We start from the raw sequence: 20,957 nt of genomic DNA, 5'->3' as shown, positions 1-20,957 counted from the left end.
CGTTCACTGCATCACGCGTCTTGTACTGCGAGTGTTGCAAGAGGGTTTTCTTTCCAACCAAGAACAGAATTAATTATGAGGATGCAAATAGCTGGCTGTATGTTTCTACATTGGCAAAGCCTGTTCAGGTTGGGTGTTACTGGTGAAAAGTTCTGCTACTATTGTCTGGCTGGCTAGGGTCTGAGTAGACTTTGGGAAGGTCTGTGTGGATGGAGATAACATAAAGACGAGATGTTACTACAACTCAAATATTACCACCTCAAAAAATCAGTGCCTTGGTGTAGGGAGAGGGACTCAATTTGTTGCTGAAGGAACACACAACCTCAACCCTTACCTGTTCTCAGGGTGGATGATAGTCATGCAGCTTTTGACTGGCCACTGTGGCACTCTGCCAACTCCTAACCAGCCAGAGGCTGTGGCAGGGAGCAAAGGTGACCAGGAACTAGTTAAAAGAATGCCAGTGAGTATTAAATCCTGTGATTTTTAAAATAAATAAATTAGGCAAGACCAAATTGAACAGGGAAACAGTCTGTGGTTGTAGACATGTGAGATTATCTATCTGGGCACCATGCATTGTGCAGCTAGAGCAGACCTGGTGCCTTTTCAGCCTGCTTAAACAAATATATTCCTGGCACAATGGAAAACAGAGTGGCAGTATCCTCTTTGCTTCAGAATTTGTTTAGAAAGGGCCTTAATGGCTGAATCTGATACTCTTCCTAGTAACTGAAGTCATTGACTAATAAAACTGTGATGGAGATTGTCAGATACCAGCTTAGATTTCCCCTTTCCAAGAAGTGCCTGACTCTGCTGCAAAGCTGAAATACAATCACCATAGGAGTAGAAGCTGGAATACTGACAAGTTATTAAAACAGCACTTTCATTGCCACTTGAAAATGAGCCTTTTACCTGGTAACAAGTGCTGGTCAAAACCAAGAGCATTAAATATGTACTTCAAATGTAACTTAATAGTTCTCATTTAAACACAATGTTCTTCAGGCTGGATCAAATTACTACAATTTGGGTATTGTTTCACAATTTTTCTTTTGGGGTGTGGTGGAATGGTGGAAAATCATGTGTGGGAAATGTAGGAGGAAGCAGCTGTGGTTGCTACTGTGTCCTTTCATAAGTTTTCACACAGGGAGGTTTATGTCAAAGCAGCGACAGCAGTCAGTGGCTAGGGCAGAAGGTAGTGCCTTTGGTTCTGGTGAAGGAGGACAGTAAGAGTATGGGTTAAGGCATTGTTGCTTCAAACTTAGCTCTTTTTCCCCTCTGTTCTTGTTCAGATTTTCTGATTGCAGAGAAGGAAAGCTGGTGGCCAGCTCTTGCCGCTATGTTGACCAACACTACAAATGTCCTTTATTGTGCATCTGTTCCCAAAATCCCATCTGTGGGTCCCTGGAATGGGTGACTTGTTGCTGGGCTTCCCAGGTACCTCGTAGTCAGCCTGCCTGGGAAAACTGTTCTCTGAATGCTTTCTGTAATGAAAATTGCCTTGCAGGTCCTGGAATTGCACCCACCGTGAAGACTGGTGAGGAGGTTGGTTTTGTGGTAGATGCCAAATCAGCAGGGAAGGGAAAAGTGACGTGCACCGTCCTGACACCGGACGGGACAGAAGCTGAAGCAGATGTTGTTGAAAACGAGGATGGGACTTACGATATCTTCTACACCGCCGCCAAACCAGGAACCTATGTGATTTATGTCCGCTTTGGTGGGGTGGACATTCCCAACAGTCCTTTCACCGTCATGGTAAGCCAGCTCTGCTCCGAAAATACCTCCCACTCAGATTCCTGTTGCCACATTTTTATTTAGTGCTAGGTTAACTCTTTATGTCAATGTTTGTTTAGGCATTTACTAAACTAGCAGGAGCTAATGAATCCTTGTTGCTTGCAGACCTTGTTTTGAGCAGGCAGCACAGTTAAGTGAAGAGGGATAGAAGCCATCAGAGGATGAAGACTTGGTTTCCCTAAACTTTTCATTTCCTGACCATTAGTTCTTTTTCTAAATGCTGTAGGGGTGGTTGCAGTCAGCTTCTATGACTAATTTCTTCAGCCGTTGTCAGACACACTGCTCTGACTTGTCCGTCTGTCTCTCACTCTTGGTAATGTTGACCCCAAAGTAAGGAACAGTCTGCTGACAGATCCCAGAGAAGGAGGCTGTTATGATTTGCAAGTGCTAGTTAAACTGTTACAGCCAAATTCCCCCTCCTTCTAATTATGTTCAACGTGCAGTACTTCAGCATGTTCAGGTTTAAAAAAAGCAAACAGAAGTCCAGCCTCTCTGAGGATCAGACAAGGTGCCTCTCGGGGCCACAGAAGCCTTTCACGTGAGGACCAGTTCTGTGTTGGCAAAACAACTTTTGGTCTTACGGTCTCTGAGGTGGTCTCTGGTGTCTCTTGGCCTGTGAAACCACATGGCCCTGCTTGTGCTGAGTCTGTTTGGAATGTGTGGGTGCCTTCTTGGGGCCAAGCACAGTGGCTTTTCCTGCCTGCCACCCTGGCAGGTCACTGCCAGTGTCTGAAGATTTTCATGAGGAAACTGACTTTCTTGGTTGCTGCTCGAAGCTCACCACAGGAAATGTCTCTTGAGGTTAGGGAGCCTGCTCCTGGTCAGCCAAAATTCCCACTTCACAGCTGACTGATGCAATAGGTGTTTAACTTGAGTGTCTCAGCTGGGGATGGAGAACAGTGCAGCAGCAGTGTTCCTGTTTTCTCATTGGTTTTCTCAGTAGAGTTTCTCCATGTATATGTTACTAGTGGGTTGTTTTGTTAGGGTGGTTTGCAGTCATGTAGAAGGGCAGGACAAGCTAGGCTGGTTGAGCCCAGTGGAGCTGTGTGCATGAGTGTCAGTCCTGACTGCCTTTGTTGGGTTAAGTGGGGGAGATGGGAATTTGCAAGTCATCCTCTTGGCATGCCTGGTGGGAAGGGAGGCAGCGCCAGGGGAAAACACATTTGGTGTCTTGACGACGCCATCCCAGCTATGAATCAGAAGAATAGCTTTGCAGCTATGAGTGGATGTGGGCTGGGTCATTCACCCAAGGGCATGAGCTGGGAACAGTCTTCCCACGGCAGCAGGCTCCCCAGCCTCCTAGTTAGTGCACTATGTTGCACAGTGCTTGGGGACATGCATCTTAGGTTAAAAACTTTCAGTTCCTTCCCTGCAACACTCCCATAAAAAGCAACTCTGAAATTCGATTCCACCATTGTTTGGGCACTGCTTTCAGCTTCCCTCCCAAGCACCCAACAGCTGCATGTTCTGGCTTTGTCCCTTTGCTGGGTTACTGGTGGCTTCCCACTGTGTCCAATGCCTGTTTATACAGACAGTTTCCCAGCTCCCCAGTTGAGTCCACATCCTTGTGATGGTGAGAGGGCTGGGAGGGCTGCACGATGGGAGGAAGGTGTTGAGCTGGAAGGAACTCTATGTTCTGTACTGTGAAAGGTGGGAATGCTTCTGTGCCAGAACACCACCTAACCTGCCTTTACCCCTGCCCAGGCTGTAGATGCAGATGATGCCACCATACGGTCGCAGGAGCCAGTGGGCGCCTCCCCCCCCGGATTCCGCCCTTGGGTACACAATTTTTACATTTTTCAGCTGTTTTTCTCCCATCTGTGTTCCATTTCAGATGACAGCCTGCTTCTTGGGACTGCTTGAATTGCTCTGGTCATTGTGTTCATTCTTTCTGTTTGATCAATTGTTCTTGGGATCCAGACCTTGTTTTCACTTTGCTGCTTGAAGGGAGTCTTCAAATAAACTCTCATTTAAACATGAAGAGGATCATTACACCTACAGCTTCTACTTCTGCAATGTCTGCTGTTGGCAAAAGCAACCTGAGCACATGGCTTTTTCTCAGTAAAACAGTGTCTTGAGTCCAGAGTCACATTGTGAAATCCGTTTCTTTTGTCCATTTCGTGTTGCAACCACTCTGCCCCATTCAAAGATCACTTTCTCTTCCAGGCCTTAAGCAACTAAATCCTTTCAGGTGGAGCCACTTTGGGTCTTGTGTGTGCTATGTTGTCTTCCATCCCTTTTGTGTTCCATTTTTATCCCTTTTTTTCCAGCATGTCTTCCATTTGCACCATGTGTGATTCACTCTGCTCTGCGGTGTGGTGCTGTTACCGAGGAGAGCTTGGCCAGATGCTGCTCTGGCTGAGCCCAGTCCTGTGGCTGGCTGCAGTAATCATCACCTGCTCTCTTCTGCTTCTGCTCACCATGGCATTGCTCAGTGCTCATTTGGGTCTGACATGCTTTTTGAAATGTCCCAATCTTTTGCTTCCTTTAGGTCACAGAAGAAGCTTATGTCCCAGTTGGAGACATGAATGGCATGGGGTTCAGGCCCTTCGATATGGTTATCCCTTTTGCTGTAAGGAAAGGGGAAATAACAGGTACCTGGAGTGTGTGTGGCCTTTTGGGGAGGCTTTGCTTTTCGTTAGCATGTTTATCTGTTTGTAGCTAACAGTCTGGGTGGTCTAGACCACAGTGTGTGTGTGGGAGGATTGTATCCTGCTAGCAGCTTGGTTGTTTAATTTGAAATGAAGTGGCACCCACTGAGGATGAGTAGGATACGCCCTGCTGATGGTTTGAGTTAAGTGAGGGGATTCTTGGTGCTTCTGGGTTCTCAGTTAAGCTATGAGCTATGGCACTGTTGCTACACTTTCATCTCTGGAGCTGGGTACATGCATCCTTGATAAACATTGTTATGTTGTACAGATGCTGCAGAACAGTCTAATCATGCATTCCTATCACATACCTTCACCAAAGCAGGTGACCCTTCTTCCACAGGTCTGGCAGCTGAGAGTATCACCCCAGCAAGATCCTAGTTGCACTAAGCTCCTGCACATAGAGGCTGTGTCCCCTCCTACTCTCTAGCTCAGCAGTCCCACCCCAAGCCCTGGTCTGTCCCTGTTGAGGGGTCAGTCCATCTTTCCTTTTCCGAAGAGCTGCAGGAGAGGGATTGCCTTTCAATGAGGTGCTTTTCCTGGGGCTTGCTGTGGAAATTTCAGTGGCTGAAGCAAACAGTCCTTCCTGTAGAATTTGTAAGGTCACAGGACTGTTTGCCAGATGTCTACTGCTGCATTGTACTCTTGTAGCTGAAGTAGAAAACATGTCTGGTTAGTGTTCCCATTAGTCTCCTATTTGTGCCTGTGGGTAAGGAATTTAACAATTTTAAATGCTTGTTTGAAATGGAAGTGGCTAGACAATTCCTTGTGAGTGGGAGAGGGGAATCAGGCAGCTTCTCCTCATGTAACTCTTGGGGTGGGTTTTGTAGGTGAAGTGCACATGCCCTCTGGAAAGACGGATACGCCTGATATTGTGGATAACAAAGATGGCACAGTGACAGTGAGATATGCTCCTACTGAGGTTGGGCTGCATGAAATGCACATCAAATATATGGGAAAGCACATCCCAGGTGAGTCTGACAAAGTGGGTGACACAAATCCGAGTGCAGCACCCTGCTGATGCTTCCGCTATCTGTTAAGCATAGTTGTGTACGCTGCAGTAAGAGCTGCCCAGGACGTCTTGCCGTTTAGCAGCAGTTTGTACGTAAGCAGTCCAGCGAGAAACTAAAGCAAAGGAGTAAGTACTGGCACATGTGAGCTTCCATTGTGGTTTAATAGTACCAGCCAGGCTTAAAATGGATTTTGGGGTTGGAATCTGGCTTTTCTAGTGTCTTATTATGAAGAAGAAACATAGAATTTTCAAACTGCTGGTTTTTTCAGGTTGAAATTTACTACCATGGTGCTCAAGGAAACTAGTGGTTACAGTACACATTTATTTTTAAAATGGCATTGGCGTAAAGTCTCTGAAATGTGGGGAGGACTAAGTGGCTAAAATGCTATAGTTACTCTTTCCATCTCATTACAACAAAATAAAATACACATGCACATTATGCTGTAATTTTTCTTCCTTTCTGACTACTGCTTAACAAACAGAAACCACTGCCTTTCATTCCCTTTCTCTTCTGTTGTTTTCCTTACTTCACCATCTCCTGCAGCTCCCTAGACAAAGCTCTCCCTTCCCTGGAGGCTGGAGCTACCCCTAGGTTCTCCAAGTGTGCTGGCTGTGTGGGGCTGGAGCAATACCAGACAGATCTGTAGAAGGATGTGTAGACGTAAGAAAAACCTTCACTGGGCTGCTGGTCCTGTTGGTGTAAGACATAGGAGAGCTTTGGCTGAAGTAGGGAGCTCAATGTGTGGTGTGACTTCAGTATCTTCAGGATTTATATGGATGTAGCATTGACCTAACTGCCAAATGGTCAGATACGGTGGTTCACCCTGTACCTGGACAAAAGGATGGTGTGCTGTAATGCTTCCTTCTTGAAGGCTATTGTGATTCAAACTTGCTCTGGTCTCAGCTGCAAAATCAGCTGCTTTAGACTTAAGAGCTATCTGTGCCTTTTTTTGGGAAACCATTATTGGCTGTTGGTTACTGTTCTTTTTGTTCTTGTGCACCAGTTTAGCTAATCTGAGGCTGACAAATATGTTTCTTGGATACATTTCAAATTTGCTAGTTCAGGTTCATTGAGTCAGACAATATGCTGTGCTAGTTCCTGAGCTACCAAAATTCATGATCTGTGCCTCAACTGAAAGGCTGCTTCCAAGTTGTGTTCTGATTTAATGTGCTAAAAATAAACTTGTAATGCATAAGACTCTTTACAACATCATTGAAGCTTCTGTCTCGTAATTTGGGTAACACTGACTGTCATGACTGAAAGTGGAACAAATTGTGAAGTGCCTTTTGAAGATGAAAGGGGAGGCTTAATCAGTTTAAGTGCCTTATAGTCACATAAAGATTCTTCAAATACCTAGTGACAAAGCTATGAAGAACATGGCTGTCGATTAGCATAAGATCCCATTGGGTTGGAGGAGCTTGTTGTCTGTTTCATTCTTGTAGTCCAAGTCACTGATCCTTAAAAGTGCTTCTCTTGTTTGTTTCCCTTTAGAGAGCCCTCTGCAGTTCTATGTGAATTATCCAAACAGTGGAAGTGTGTCAGCTTATGGGCCTGGCCTCATTTATGGGGTTGCAAATAAACCAGCAACTTTCACCATTGTCACAGAGGATGCAGGAGAGGGTAAGTCTGTTCTTTAACTCCATCCTGTCCTAAACTAGGAACTTCTTGGAAGTGTGATCTGCATCAGCATTAATTTGCATTCATCTGTATTCATGAATTTCCAGTGTGAATATCAGACTGCTACTTGCAGTAAAATTTGGTTTATTGTCTCTTCCTGAGTGCAGTAGATGTACCCGGTGGTACAGGCTGCAAGTGATCTGTTTTTTTAAAAATAAACTTGGAGGCAGCTTAGATCTAGGAGATAACTGGAGGAGGAATCGCTCTTAGGTAAATCAAACAGACTGAATAGAGTTATGGTCTTAGTGGAGTGGCCTGAGCTCCTTTTGCTACTGTCCTTTGAAAACTCCATTTTCAGTACCAAGTACTGGATCTTCCTCTTTGGACTTGCTGTGCATGAAGATTTACAATGTGCTGTTCTCCTTGTTTCCTAGGTGGGCTGGACTTGGCTATTGAAGGACCCTCAAAAGCAGAGATCAGTTGCATTGATAACAAAGATGGGACATGCACAGTCACGTACCTGCCTACTCTGCCTGGAAACTACAGCATCCTGGTCAAGTACAATGACAAACACATTCCAGGCAGTCCATTCACAGCCAAGATCACAGGTATAAAGTTTAGACTTCTGGAAGTACTTCATAATGAGAGTTAAATTCTAATAGCATTAGGAACTTGGTTTGTGCCGGGAAAATGGAGTCCTCTGACTTGCTCTGCACGTAACCTTGTGATGTTTTTCTGATTCATTTGTCTTTATATACTCAGATGATAACAGGAGACGGTCCCAGGTTAAGCTTGGTTCTGCTGCTGACTTTTTGTTGGACATCAATGAGACTGATCTCAGTCTCTTAACAGCCAGCATTAAAGCCCCATCAGGTCGAGATGAGCCTTGTCTTCTGAAGAGGCTACCCAATAACCACATTGGTAAGCTCTGACAGTAGTATAGTAGCCCTTACTCAGCTTTGTTTTGCTATGTAAAAAAAAAAAAGACTCCTCTGCTGCTTCCCTGAAGAGTGTTGTCAAACCAGGTGCGTGACAGTTTTTTGGGACACTTGACCCAAGACAGAGGAGTATGAGGAATGACCCCTTGTGTTAGCCTGCTTGTGGCATGCCAGGTCATGATGGAAGGGTTTTTTGTCAGCATATGTGAATGGCTTTGTGGCCCATTTAAGAGCAGTGTTTGACCTGTAGGATTCTCTTTCAGTATTTAATTTCTTGGTGTAATTAGGGCATTTAAATCAAGTATAACACATACCAAAAGTGAGTAAGTTTGTTACATTTCTCTGCTTTGTAGGCATCTCATTCATTCCACGGGAAGTAGGAGAGCATGTGGTTAGCATCAAGAAAAATGGGAGCCATGTACCAAACAGCCCTGTGACAATCATGGTGGTCCAGTCTGAGATAGGAGATGCCAGACGAGCAAGAGTTTTTGGACGTGGCTTGGTAGAAGGACGAACCTTTGAAATGTGTGACTTCATTGTAGACACAAGAGATGCAGGTCGGTTCCTTCGCAAAGGCAGTGTGAGATGCTGTGAGAGTGATCTCATTAAGATGCATATCTCCCTCACCCTGTGACCACCAGGTCACAAGCCACAAAGCAGCAGATGCAAATAGCATATTAAGCATGCACAGGCATTCTTGTCAGTTATTAACTACAGACAATGCTATTAACTTCTAAAATGCTTAGCATTGTCATGACTGATGTCTTCTGTTACAGCCACTGAGGTACTGATGAAGCTGTTCTTTCATGTGCTGGTTCTAGTGTCATTGTGTACAGTATGATGGAAATGAGGACATCTTTCTGTTGGTTTAATGTGGAGCCTGGGCCACAGTCTTTGAATCTAATTTTTCAACAGTAATGAAATAAAGGGGATAAAAGGAATTTTTATGAGCTGAATATGTTATGCCTTGAATATATGACTCATTAGGGCTCCAAAAATGTCGTTAGGGCATCATGCAACTGCACGTTATGATACATTATGACTACCTACTGCTATGGGTTTGGACTACTTTTATGTCAAATTTATAATAGCCTCAGATTTCCGTAGTGCTAACTATGCTGTATTGTAGGTTATGGTGGGATCTCGCTGGCAGTTGAAGGACCCAGCAAGGTCGATATCCAGACTGAAGACCTAGAAGATGGTACTTGTAAAGTGTCCTACTTCCCAACTGTACCTGGAGTGTACATTGTGTCCACTAAATTTGCAGATGAACATATTCCAGGTAAGCAGAAGTGCTGGGAAACTTTTTGGTTAGTACAACAAAATTCTTACTGAGCTGGCCAGCGTGCTGGAACTGCAGGTGGCTGTGTGATTTGGCTCAGACTACGTCCCAAAGAAGCAAGACGACCCTACCTGTACCCTCCATAAGCCGCAAGCATCCAGAGCTGCTCTGGTTACATGGGTATATTTCGCTTGGATGTGACTGTTTGCTGTATTTAGAACTTGCTCTGTGATGCCCTACAAGGCAGAGGAGGTTTTTATTCCTCCCCTCGACGCAGTGTGTAAGGGGCAGAGGACTGACTTGTGTGGTGTTTACAGGCAGCCCATTTACTGTGAAGATAAGTGGTGAAGGAAGAGTTAAGGAGAGCATCACACGAACAAGACGGGCTCCATCTGTTGCAACAGTAGGAAGCATATGTGATCTGAACCTAAAAATTCCAGGTAAGCAACGTGCTTATCCCCAATGGGCATAACTTACACTTGTGCAGCATAGTATACTGGAAGCAGTGGATATAAACTTCAGTGTTGTTAAGGTATCCTCATATTAAGTTTAGGGCAGAAACACTGGTAGCGTGGTATCTTTTGAATGGGTAGAAATAAGTGCAACATAATGAGAAATAAATACTATGGAGGCCTTAATCTAGTCTGTGTACAGCAGACTGGAGAATGAGCTGCACAGCTCACCCTGTCTCTGGGGCTTTAAGATCATCATATTGGCTATTAAATGTTTGTACTGCTGTCTGGCAAATATGAGTCACATAGGCCAGTCTTAGCTGGCTGCACTTAACCAGCCTCTTCATCTGCTTCCATAGCACCTGGTGAGCTGCATCTTGCCAGGCTTCCTGTTTGACAGCACACATCTAGCTGAGCATACAAACTGGCACCTACATGCCTCTTCTGTTGTTTGTACTGTGTAATCACTTGAGCTCAGGTCCTGCTTCTGAACACAAAATACCAAACTCCTTTGTCACTTTCTAATCTGCTTTTTTTTTTTAATTCTCTTCTTGTTAGAAATTGATTGTGGAGATATGACAGCCCAGGTAACTAGTCCCTCTGGAAGAAACTTTGATGCTGAAATCGTAGAAGCTGACAAAAACACCTACTGTGTCCGTTTTGTACCACAAGAAATGGGGGTCCACACTGTGGATGTCAAATACAGAGGGCAGCCGGTGCCAGGCAGCCCCTTCCAGTTCACTGTGGGGCCACTGGGTGAGGGAGGAGCCCATAAAGTGAGAGCTGGAGGCCCAGGGCTGGAGCGTGGAGAGACTGGTGTCCCAGGTAAGTCCTCTGCTCTTGCTAGGCTCCAGTGCCTGCTGTGCACTGCTCTGCAGCAAAAGTGCTTTGGTTTCTGTTAGCCTCTCATCAAAGAGTTTGAGTAGAGCTTGGTGTAGCACTGTAAGGTCATCCCAAGCCAGGGTTAATCAGTGGAGAAACATGGAGAAATAATGCTGCCACTCATGCAGATAGAGAAGTCTGGAAGTCTACCTTTTGGAAACTGACTTCTCTCACAGGATGTGCCTGAGGGTATAAGTTGTGTTATACAGAGCTGATGGCCTAATTCAAGGCTAATAGGAGCCTCTTGGAAAAAATCCTGAGTATTACCACCCAGGATGATGAGACAAGGTACCATTCTTCATACTCGAGAATGGGATGCTGCACACTCTGTTAAGAAGAAGCTGCAACCCAGCAGCAGCAAAGTGATTCTTGTGTGTGCTCTCATGTGCTTCAACAGCTGAGTTCAGCATATGGACACGGGAAGCTGGAGCTGGAGGATTGTCCATTGCTGTAGAGGGGCCAAGTAAAGCGGAAATTGCCTTTGAGGACCATAAGGATGGATCTTGTGGTGTATCATACATAGTTCAAGAGCCAGGTATGTACTGCTAGCACCAGATCACACAAATAACTGAATGCTACTTTCAAAGAAACTAAGGACACTTATTGCTTCTTTTCTTCCTGCAGGCAACTATGAGGTGTCCATAAAGTTCAATGATGAGCACATTCCTGAAAGCCCCTACCTGGTTCCTGTCATTGCCCCCTCTGATGATGCTCGCAGGCTCACTGTCACTAGTCTTCAGGTGAGACATAAGGAAACATCTCCACAACTTGCCACACAGACTGATTTCGTCCTTGTTCTCAGATGAAAATGGTTATCCTTTCTTCTTAGTAATAGCCTTGCCTTGGTTGGTGCTTGTTTTCAAGCTCAGTGTGCAGCCAGAGAGAGCTTTTTGGCAGCTGGCCCCTTAGTAACTTGGGCTGGTAGAGGTGGTCTGGCTCTGGCTAGCCAGATTTTGAAGGCAGATTGTTCAGCTGAGTGTGTTACAAGTGTTAACGCTTGAGAATTAAGATTAAGAGGCCCTAGAAATAGTGTTGGAAGAGCTAAAACTTGCTTTCCACCGAATTAGCTAGAAGGAGGCCAAGGAGAATTGAAACGTAAATTTGAACCACCAGAGATCATGCCTGGTACTGAGTTACTAGGTTGGCATGTGGACTGAAGAGCTGGGTTTCCATGGGAAAGGCAGCGTTGGGACATGGCTGCAGCCTTGCTGGAGCGTTCATGTGAGCAGATGGAAGGGGCCTTGCTGTGAAGTCACAGTGCAGGTTTGCTCTGGCTGATGGCACAAAAACCGCACAGTTGCTCTTCAGATGATTCATGAACAGTAGCAAATCTCAGTGAATCACAGCTTTGTAGTTGCTCTGAGTTCATCTGTTAACCTCACCATGTCATTTTTGTGTGTGTGTGGTTACGTGCATTGAATTCAAGTAACATTAAAGGCCCTACTTAAATCTCCAAAGCCAGAAACTTGGATGTGAGACTGAGAATCTGTGTCTAAATATACCTTACCTCAGTACTCATCAAGTGATGGTAAGCAATTAGTACTAGTACCTAAGTTGAGGCTCTTTTTTTGGATATGTCCCAGCTGTGATCCCTAGAAGTTGGTTTGGGCTGCAGGATTACTCCACCTTGATTGTGTAAATGAATCATGACAACCTTATCCAATAATAGCTCTTCTAACCAGGAGTTACAAGGGCGTTAATTAGTCGCTGTGGTATTGATGTTTCTCTTGTGTTTCATTTAAAGACTCTTTGACAGGAATACTCACTTCAATTAAGTCCTGGAGAGGTAGATAAAGCTGAGTATTTAGTAATGGAGCACAGTGTGCATCAGCTTCTGCTAAACCTGCAACAGGGATTTGCTTTATATGTTGTACCTCAGTTCTACTCAGATGCATTTATTTCCCTCTTCAGGATTAGTTGAAAATAAACTCAGGTAAAGTATGTGCAATATATAACATTACTGCTGGGTAGCTGCATGGATTCCTCAGGTGAGAGGACCGTTGCAGCCTGGATACAGAGTTGCCTTGCCTTTCACTGATGGCCTGACAGCATGGCAACATCTGGTTTTGTTTTAAATTGCTTTCTCATGTCAAGACATCTTGTGGTGGCATTCTAAATGCAGCCTCTTGTGGTAAATATAAACATGCACATTACTGTTTCAGACAACTGGATTATCAGAGGCTTTTACCCCGAATAAATCTAGAATGAATGGGCTGAAAAGGGAGCTGTATCTTAAACATCCTTTAAATCAAGTGCCTGAATACTGGGGGCTGACTTCAGCAGTAACAGCTGAGTGGTCTTCTAAACCTCTCTCTGCCTGGTTTGACAGTCCTCTGTCTTCCAAAAATGATCTGTTACTAGGAGAAAAATCTTTTTAGGCAACACAGGTGACTCCATTCCCTAGGAGGGAGGGAGCTTCTGATTTGAGAGTTGATGCAAGTCACAACTTTATGCCTCTTGTTGAAATCTTAAAAAAAAAAAAAAAAAGCTGAAGTGGTTATTTCCCACAGATCTTGTGGTGTCTGAAATGAGAAGTTTTAAATTTGATAATCTGACTGTTGCATTCTCAGGAGTCTGGATTAAAAGTTAATCAGCCAGCATCCTTTGCTATAAGGCTGAATGGGGCAAAGGGCAAGATCGATGCTAAAGTCCACAGCCCCTCCGGAGCTGTAGAGGAGTGCCACGTGTCTGAGCTGGAGCCAGGTGAGCATAGCTTTATGTTGGCCAAAACGAACTGGGTGACCTCCAAAACACTCTTGCTGCCCTACAGCAAGGGGTTTAGTCCCTTTGGCTTGTGGACAACATATCCAAGGGATAAGCACCTTGCTTGGAGAATGAATTCTTGGTGTCAAGTGTTGTTGGGTCAGGGTGAAGTCCATACTTTTCCTATATAACCCATGAAATGACTGAGCCTTAACTTGTGTAGGATACAGATATTTAAGTCTTGGCTTGCCATTGAAGGTACAGCAACACTAGTCATAAAAGAAACATGATGTAGTTGTTGAATTTAGCCTGGGTAAGTTTTATTTTTTCAAAGCTATGCTTCCATCTTTAACTAATAGTTTATTTGTAACTCGCACTCACTTCTTCATACAAAATGTCAAGGAAGCTGAATATAAGCAAACACTACAGAAAGCTCAACACCTGTTTCAGCAATGAGCTTTTGTGGTTTGTTTCTTCTACTTGAAGTCTGAATGAGTTATGATCTGTACTATGAGCAGACAGCAGCTGTCCAGCTGGGGAAGATCAGTCCCTCCTCTGGCTTAACATGCAATCAAAAATGTTAAATATCAGCAAATTGTTAAACGGCTTTACTAAATGAAGGTGTGGTGTCTGGTGTCGGAGCAGCACAGTCAGCCTGCTGGTAAGCTTTGCCTTGCTCTTACCAGCTGCTTTTCTTCTCTGCACTACACCCTCAATCGCTGACAGGTTGGGCTGTGATTAAGCTGTCATGTTTCATGCATGTGTGAGGCAAATAACCTTAAAATTCACCCTGCAGACTAGATGACAGCTGAGAACAGGTCCTAGTAGACAAGGTGAAAATGCAACCCCGGACACCTGTGATAAATGCTGTGTTTTCCTACTTAAATGTGAGCTTAGCAGCTCGTGTCGCTGAGTTTGCTTGCACGGGCACCAGAATATGTTGAAGTGTTACAGCAGCCTTGCTTGGGTTGCTAGCCTGCCCCGTGTTGGGTTTGATTGCTGTTTCACTGTTGTCTCTAATAGATCAGCAAAGCCACTTCTCTCTTGCAGACAAGTATGCCGTGCGGTTCATCCCCCATGAGAACGGCATCCACTCCATCGATGTCAAGTTCAACGGGAGCCATGTGGTGGGCAGCCCTTTCAAAGTGCGCGTTGGCGAGCCTGGGCAGGCAGGCAACCCCGCGCTCGTCACTGCCTACGGCTCTGGCCTGGAGAGCGGTACCACAGGTAACCCTTTTACAGCTCTGACTGAAACCTGGCTGCGCTCTGGCTTTCTGAGAGACAGAAGCTGTTCCTAGGCATATTTTCATGTGACCTTGCCTGCTAAGGCAGCTTGAACTAACCCATATTCTTTGCTGACCTGAGCGCAAGCTAATTTTGCTTCCTCACATGCTCCTCCAGCCTTACAACCACCAGTTAGTGAGACTGCAAGCTGTATTGAACCTTAAACTTAAAACCTCTGTAAACCAGTAACTACAGCACAAGCTCACTTGAACTGGTTAGCAGCTGGCTGACAACTTTGCCAGTTAGTTTAGCTCCATATCAATGGTCCCTCAGAGCTCCAGAGATGCTCTGGCTCCCTTCCATGCCTGAACAGTGCTTGCAAAAGCTGGAGGCATTTGCGACTGCAGATACTGAGTTGGTGACCTAGTTGTAGGAATCTTGTTTAGCTTGCATACTCCTGTTAATTAAATGGGTATGTACCCAGTTACCTTTCTTCAGTGCTCACACCTCTGAGAAATCTCAAGTTGGATGTAATATGGTGTGTAAACTCTAGGGAGTGTGGTGGGTTGTTGTTTGTAGTGTGCTGTATGTGCTTTAGATGCAGCGTGAACGCTGACTCTCCTTGGAATTTGACACTTAGTTATCTGCTGTGGCTGCTTTATCTGATAGTTCTCAACACAGGACTGTAGAGTTTAGGGTTTGGTTTATTTTTCATGTAAATGATTTATGGCCTCAGAAAGTACGAAAATATCCCAAGATACACACTTCACACGCAGGTGAATAACAAAATTGATTTTCTGTCTTATTTTATTTTTCCTTTTGGTATGCAAGATGGTAGCTAGTTCCCTTTATCCTATTTACTTCTATCTTTTGTGGATTCCATTTTATCCTTTTTTTTTCCCCCTCCATGTTAAAAATAAATACTGCAGTTACTCAGTCAAAGCTTCTGCTGTTCTGGAGAAACCAAGCAGTTGGTTTTGGAAACACAGGGATATACGATATAAAATAAAGATATTACAGGCTGTGCTGCTTTAATTGGTGGAAACAAAAGCACTCATTAATACTAGCCACTGATGCATCAGGGACAGGGAATTTTTTCTTCATCTATAAAGGTGTTTGGGGTTGTTTTTTATATAAATAGACTGTTAAACTTCAGCAAAGTTACTCTGTGCCCCCTTGTTGAGTTCTGGCTGCTGCTGGGAGCTGCCCCTGGGAGCTGCTGAGCAGCGTTTCTGAACAATGGTCTAGTGTAGAGGTTTCAATTGCCAGTGGCTGAGCACCTGAAACGTCCCCCCAGGAGGGGTGCATGTCTGCAGCCTCCAACAATGGGAGCCTTCATTTGGGGCACAGGGGAAAAAGCAGTGACTGGAGCAAGAAGTTTTCAGTGAGAAGCTGTGGAGCTTGCTGGCTTTGGAAATGAATTTTCCTCTGGTTGAGCGATGCATATTGCAGACTGCCTACCTTACCTCCCAGGCCAGTGCTGCCAGTAAGATTTACTGCTCAGGCACTGGAAGAGGATACAATCCTCTGTGGGACCTGGGTTCTTCCAACATTGCGACACAGCAGCCTCTTGTGTGGAGGGGCTAGAAAGTTCTCCCTAGTTTATTACCATGCCTGCATGCTTCAGTTGCAGCTGTAGTAAACTTTCCCATAGCTGGTTTTGATTGAGTTCAAGTACTTTATTCCTCAGCCCAAATATCATAAATATTTTAAGCCAGATTTTGACACTAACTTATTTGGGGACTGAAAACTTTTTTGTTGTGTTGCTGATACTGTGTCATTGGCTTAGTATTAGGAGCAGTAATACAGCTGTGATAACTAGATGCTGTAATTAACCAACCTTTTGTTTCCACACACTGCTTGGAGCGCAGTTGCTGAGCAGTTCAAACACCCATCTCCTCCAGGAGACCTCCTGCCTCTCATTTCTTTTGGTTTCTCATAAGCTCTTCACTGCTGTGAGATGGTTCCAAGCTTAGCCATGCAGGAGGCTGTGTTGGCACAGGCTTTAATGCCCTTGAAAGGCTCTTGTTTTAAGAGTTTTCTAAGATAGCTTTTTTTTTTTTTAATGCCAAAATCCTGTCATTTTGATCCTAAAGAGCTCACAAGACCCTTTTCCCATGTACCCTACAGTCGCAGGATGTGATTGGAGGAGGGAGCAGGGTGCTGGTGCGGAGGCTGCTGGGGTGCAGGGCCCTCAATCAGGGTTGGCCTGTGTGAGGATGCTTGAGGGTTGGGGGGGGGCATGCTGTCCCTCCCTGCCTTGCAGCCTCATCTTGAACCAAATTCCCCATTCCCCTTAACAAGCTGCTGTTGTAAGATGGGGTGTGAGGAAGAGTGTGTCTTACTGTGCTACGTCTTTCTAGGACTGCAGTCGGAGTTTTTCATTAACACGACCAAGGCTGGTCCAGGTACCCTCTCTGTTACAATTGAAGGGCCATCAAAGGTGAAAATGGACTGCCAGGAAACTCCAGAAGGTTACAAAGTCATGTACACACCCATGGCTCCAGGAAACTATTTAATTGGAATTAAATATGGTGGACCTAACCACATAGTGGGCAGCCCCTTCAAGGCAAAGGTTACAGGTAAAAAGCTAACCTGTATTTTCAGTGTGCCTGAAGCAGTTGGTGTCATTCAGTAAATGTCCCTCTGAGACAGTACAGCATTCAGGTTTGGACATGAGAAGTGAAATGTTTCTCCCCATCATTTTCAAAGCCTAGATGAGGGTTCTCAGGAGAAGCTACAAGAGCATTAGTCATAGAGCTTGCCCACTTGACTCAGTGGAGGACCTTGCAACAGCTTTATAAGGGAGCAGTCGATCCTGACCTAGCAATAGGGTCATTGGCAGCAGGGAAATATAACCTTCTGATTTGCCCCCTAAAGCCTGAAACCTGATGACCTGTAGCATAAATGATGCCCTTCATGCTCTCTTTGGTGCAGACATCACCTAATCAAAGGTCAGTAATGTGTGGGAAGCCTTTAGATGTGAGGAGGCCTAGTTTAGGAAGCTCTTTCTCTCTTCAGTGCTGTGTTTAAGCACGGACTGAAGTTCAACTCTACTGCTGCTCCTGAGCTAGTGAACCCTCTCCTCATGCCTGTGGTGGTGTTCTTGGGAGCAGATGGCAGGGACTGCACTCCCCTGGGCTGGGACATGCTCTGCTTTCAAAATGTGTTGTTGCAAAATTGCACCTGCTTTTCTGCCAACTTCAGTCATTTTCAGCATTTGGTGATTGGAGCACAATTAACTCTTCTGAAGCAGCCAGCTTTGCTTAATGAATCCTGAAGTTCCTGTGGTCCTTTAACCACTTAAGAGCTCTGGGATGGGATTGTTGCCAGCATTGCTGGAAGATGTCATCTTAAAAGCCCAAGAAGGAAATTGCTCCTTTCCAAAAATGCATTTTGGATGCAGAATGCATGCTGTTCGTTAGGATTGGTTCAAAACCTCCTTGTGAATGCCTTTCAGATGGGATGAATCTGAATGTCAGAAATCTCTTCTGTTTGCAGGACAGCGCCTGGTCAGTCCAGGCAGTGCCAGTGAAACTTCATCCATCCTGGTAGAGTCTGTGACAAGGTCATCAACTGAAACCTGCTATAGTGCCATCCCCAAATCCACCTCAGATGCTAGCAAAGTGATTTCCCGGGGAGCAGGACTCTCAAAGGCTTTTGTGGGTCAGAAAAGCTCTTTCTCTGTGGACTGCAGCAAAGCAGGTATGGGCACAGGAACCAGCTGGGTGTGAAGGTGGTTTGGCTGGACATTTTTTTTTTTTTTTTTTGTCCTAAACTAACTTGCAGTGTTAAAAATAAACTGAGGTGGTAGTCTGATTCTAAAGAAAGACTTCAAATGCTACATGGTACTCACCAAATCAGTCCCAATGCAGAGGCTGTCAAGACACCAGTTCTTCTCCTAGTGGCTTCATCTGAGCCAGGTGCACCTGAAATAAACCATGGGGTTATGCCATGGGAACAAACAGGTTGCTGCATCACAAGAGTTGCTTAAGTTTGTTGTTGCATGTAATGCAAGGTGTTCCCATAAGCCTTAAGCACTGATCATCATCATCTGAGAGATTTGTGGTGAGTGGATTACAGACCAGCTGTGTTCACTGGTCTCTGCTGTTAACTTCTAAGTAAGTATTTTGAAAGACAGTTGGTTTCATGAGCATTGTTAATGTCTTCAGTACTCTAGTTAGATAGTGGCAGCCTGGCAGGCCTGGCAAAATGCACAAATAAACCCTTGCCTCTGAGGCCAAAGGCTTTTTTTTTTTTTTTAATAAAATTACTGCTTGTACCAAATGATCTTAGCCATACCTCAGACTACCACTCTGAACTAAACAAAATTCTTGTGCTCTGGAGCTAGTATGTTATGGGACAGCCATGCTTGTTCATTTCAGCTCAGGAATGCTAACAGTCTGTAATTTCACTGTAGGTTCAAATATGTTGTTAGTTGGTGTCCACGGACCTACAATACCGTGCGAGGAGGTATCCATCAAGCATCTGGGCAGCCATCAGTACAACGTGACGTACGTCGTCAAGGAGAGGGGTGACTACATTCTGGCAGTGAAATGGGGTGATGAGCACATCCCTGGCAGTCCCTTCCACGTCACTGTTCCTTAAGCTGAGGCAGTGTCAGAGTCGTCGACCGTTGCGCTGGCGGCGCAGATGTGGAGTTGTGCTGGGTGCAGTCCTGTTGTAAAACGCAGTATCTAGATACACATGGCTCACATTTCAATGCAGTCAGAAGTAAACTCTCTAACTTTGGGGTTTTTTTACAAGCATTTCACATCTATCCCCCTTACCAGCCTAATGTCAATCTATTTAATGTCCTCCTCAAATTGTACCCTGCAAGCAGTGTCTGGGTCACTGTTAATGTTTGGAGAATCATGTGGATAATGAGACACTAATTTCCCTTGCGGATGTTAAAGACTTTAGATGTTAATTGAAAACTGGAATTTGTCTTTGTAATTGGGTATCTTAACTACTGATTTTGTTGGACTGGAGGCTTTACGTTTTAGTTATGGAATATGACTTGGGCTGTCCCCAGTTCAAATTCTTTTCTGTAAAGAAATGAGGTAAAACTGGTACTATAATAGGTGCCTTTTGTATACTTGATCAGTTTTAACTCTTAACATTATAAAAAGCTACTAAAAGTGGCTTTACCACTCAAAACGTTTCTGAAAATGCTTTGCTAACGGTTTACATTTAGGAAAAGTTTTATCTTTTATAGCAAACCAAAAGCAGACTGAAAATTACTTCCTGGGAGCTTTCAACCTTTCTATGTTAATGCTTTGTAAATCTAGACAGGTAGCTTTTTGGCCATGATGCTAGCAATGCAGTTTTTAATTAGCTTGGGATTCTGGTGAGATTTCTGTAACTCCACAGGTAACTCCCCATGTTCTTTTCCATTGATTTTTTTTTTTTTTTTTTTTTAAGAACATCCTTTGGTTTGGCTGAGTTAAATAAAGCCTCTAAACTTGCCAAGCCAACTGTAGCTCTTGCCTCTGTTACCCAAAATTGATGCAGGTCAGAGCACAGTGATGTATTGAGAAGATCTGTGGGCTGCAGGCCAGGTGAGGAGCTGAGATGGTGCAAAAGAGCCAGCTTGGGCATGTGACCTCACATCTGTAGTCAGGTATGGGATGGGAGGGAGGGTGGATATGTGAATTTACCAGCCAACAAACCCTTCTTCAGTGCAAGTCATTTCATTATATCTCAGTCCAAGGATGCCTGAAGCATGCTCAACCTCTCCTTGAAATGCCCTTCATGCTGAGCGTCAGGGAGTTAAAACTTCCATTATAGCTTGTTTGTCCAGGATTACTCCATGCTACTTTCTAAGTGCATATCTGAATTGCTGTCAGCTGCTGGGGCTATAGTAAACTCTCCAAATGAGCTTTAACTCTGTGATTAGGAGATGGTAGGATTTGTTGAAAACTTGTTGAAATGTCCCTAGGGATAAGTTCATGCTCACCATTCTGTAGTTAACATGTGGATGCACTACTCTCCAGCACAGTCATTGAGGAAATAAAGGAAGGTTGTTTTTTTTAACTGTGCTTTGGGGTTTTTTGTGCCTTAATGTGAAATGCTCACTACATTGTAAACTAGGAAGTAAAAAACAAAATAAACTGGAATAAAATGCAGGATTGTAAAATTGTATCTTATAACTTATTAAATAGAAGTGTTTGCTTCATTAAAACGTGCATGTTAAAACCAACATTGGATTCTTTTCATATGTAGTCAGTGAAGTTCAGACTAAAACTACAGCAGGTAGCAGTTTCAGGCAGACCAGATAACCCCTGGCCCCTGAGCTGTGCAGGTAAACATGAAAAACTTAGGCATGACCTCAGTACCTTCTGCTTTTTGTCTCTAAAACATTTTTTCCTTTAATGTCTGGCAAAAGTTTAAACCATGGCATAAATGTTCTG

The 20,957-nt window shown here is 44.4% G+C and overlaps 1 protein-coding gene across 4 annotated transcripts in view; it reads left to right on the top strand.

Moving 5' to 3' along the window:
• FLNB (filamin B) overlaps positions 1–19,956 on the top strand; it is a 71,360-nt gene extending 51,404 nt beyond the window's left edge. For 2 of the 4 annotated variants that reach the window (XM_054387355.1, XM_054387358.1), the window contains 18 exons: positions 1,499–1,746; positions 3,490–3,564; positions 4,277–4,379; positions 5,264–5,404; positions 6,938–7,066; positions 7,498–7,671; positions 7,826–7,984; positions 8,355–8,558; positions 9,131–9,283; positions 9,601–9,723; positions 10,294–10,560; positions 11,015–11,152; positions 11,242–11,357; positions 13,188–13,320; positions 14,371–14,547; positions 16,908–17,126; positions 18,046–18,249; positions 18,965–19,956. In XM_054387355.1, the coding sequence (XP_054243330.1) occupies positions 1,499–1,746; positions 3,490–3,564; positions 4,277–4,379; positions 5,264–5,404; positions 6,938–7,066; positions 7,498–7,671; positions 7,826–7,984; positions 8,355–8,558; positions 9,131–9,283; positions 9,601–9,723; positions 10,294–10,560; positions 11,015–11,152; positions 11,242–11,357; positions 13,188–13,320; positions 14,371–14,547; positions 16,908–17,126; positions 18,046–18,249; positions 18,965–19,152 (2,951 nt within the window). In that variant the 3' untranslated portion in view covers positions 19,153–19,956. Of the gene's footprint in view, positions 1–1,498; positions 1,747–3,489; positions 3,565–4,276; positions 4,380–5,263; positions 5,409–6,937; positions 7,067–7,497; positions 7,672–7,825; positions 7,985–8,354; positions 8,559–9,130; positions 9,284–9,600; positions 9,724–10,293; positions 10,561–11,014; positions 11,153–11,241; positions 11,358–13,187; positions 13,321–14,370; positions 14,548–16,907; positions 17,127–18,045; positions 18,250–18,964 lie in introns of all 4 variants that reach the window. The other 2 variants (XM_054387356.1, XM_054387357.1) reach the window with 2 other exon arrangements.
• The last annotated feature ends 1,001 nt before the right edge of the window (positions 19,957–20,957 follow it).

The sequence above is a fragment of the Indicator indicator genome, chromosome 15 (genome assembly GCF_027791375.1).
Source record: "Indicator indicator isolate 239-I01 chromosome 15, UM_Iind_1.1, whole genome shotgun sequence".
NCBI lineage: Eukaryota > Metazoa > Chordata > Aves > Piciformes > Indicatoridae > Indicator > Indicator indicator.
Note: the sequence above shows the minus strand (reverse complement) of the source record. Positions and strands in the feature narration are given on the sequence as shown.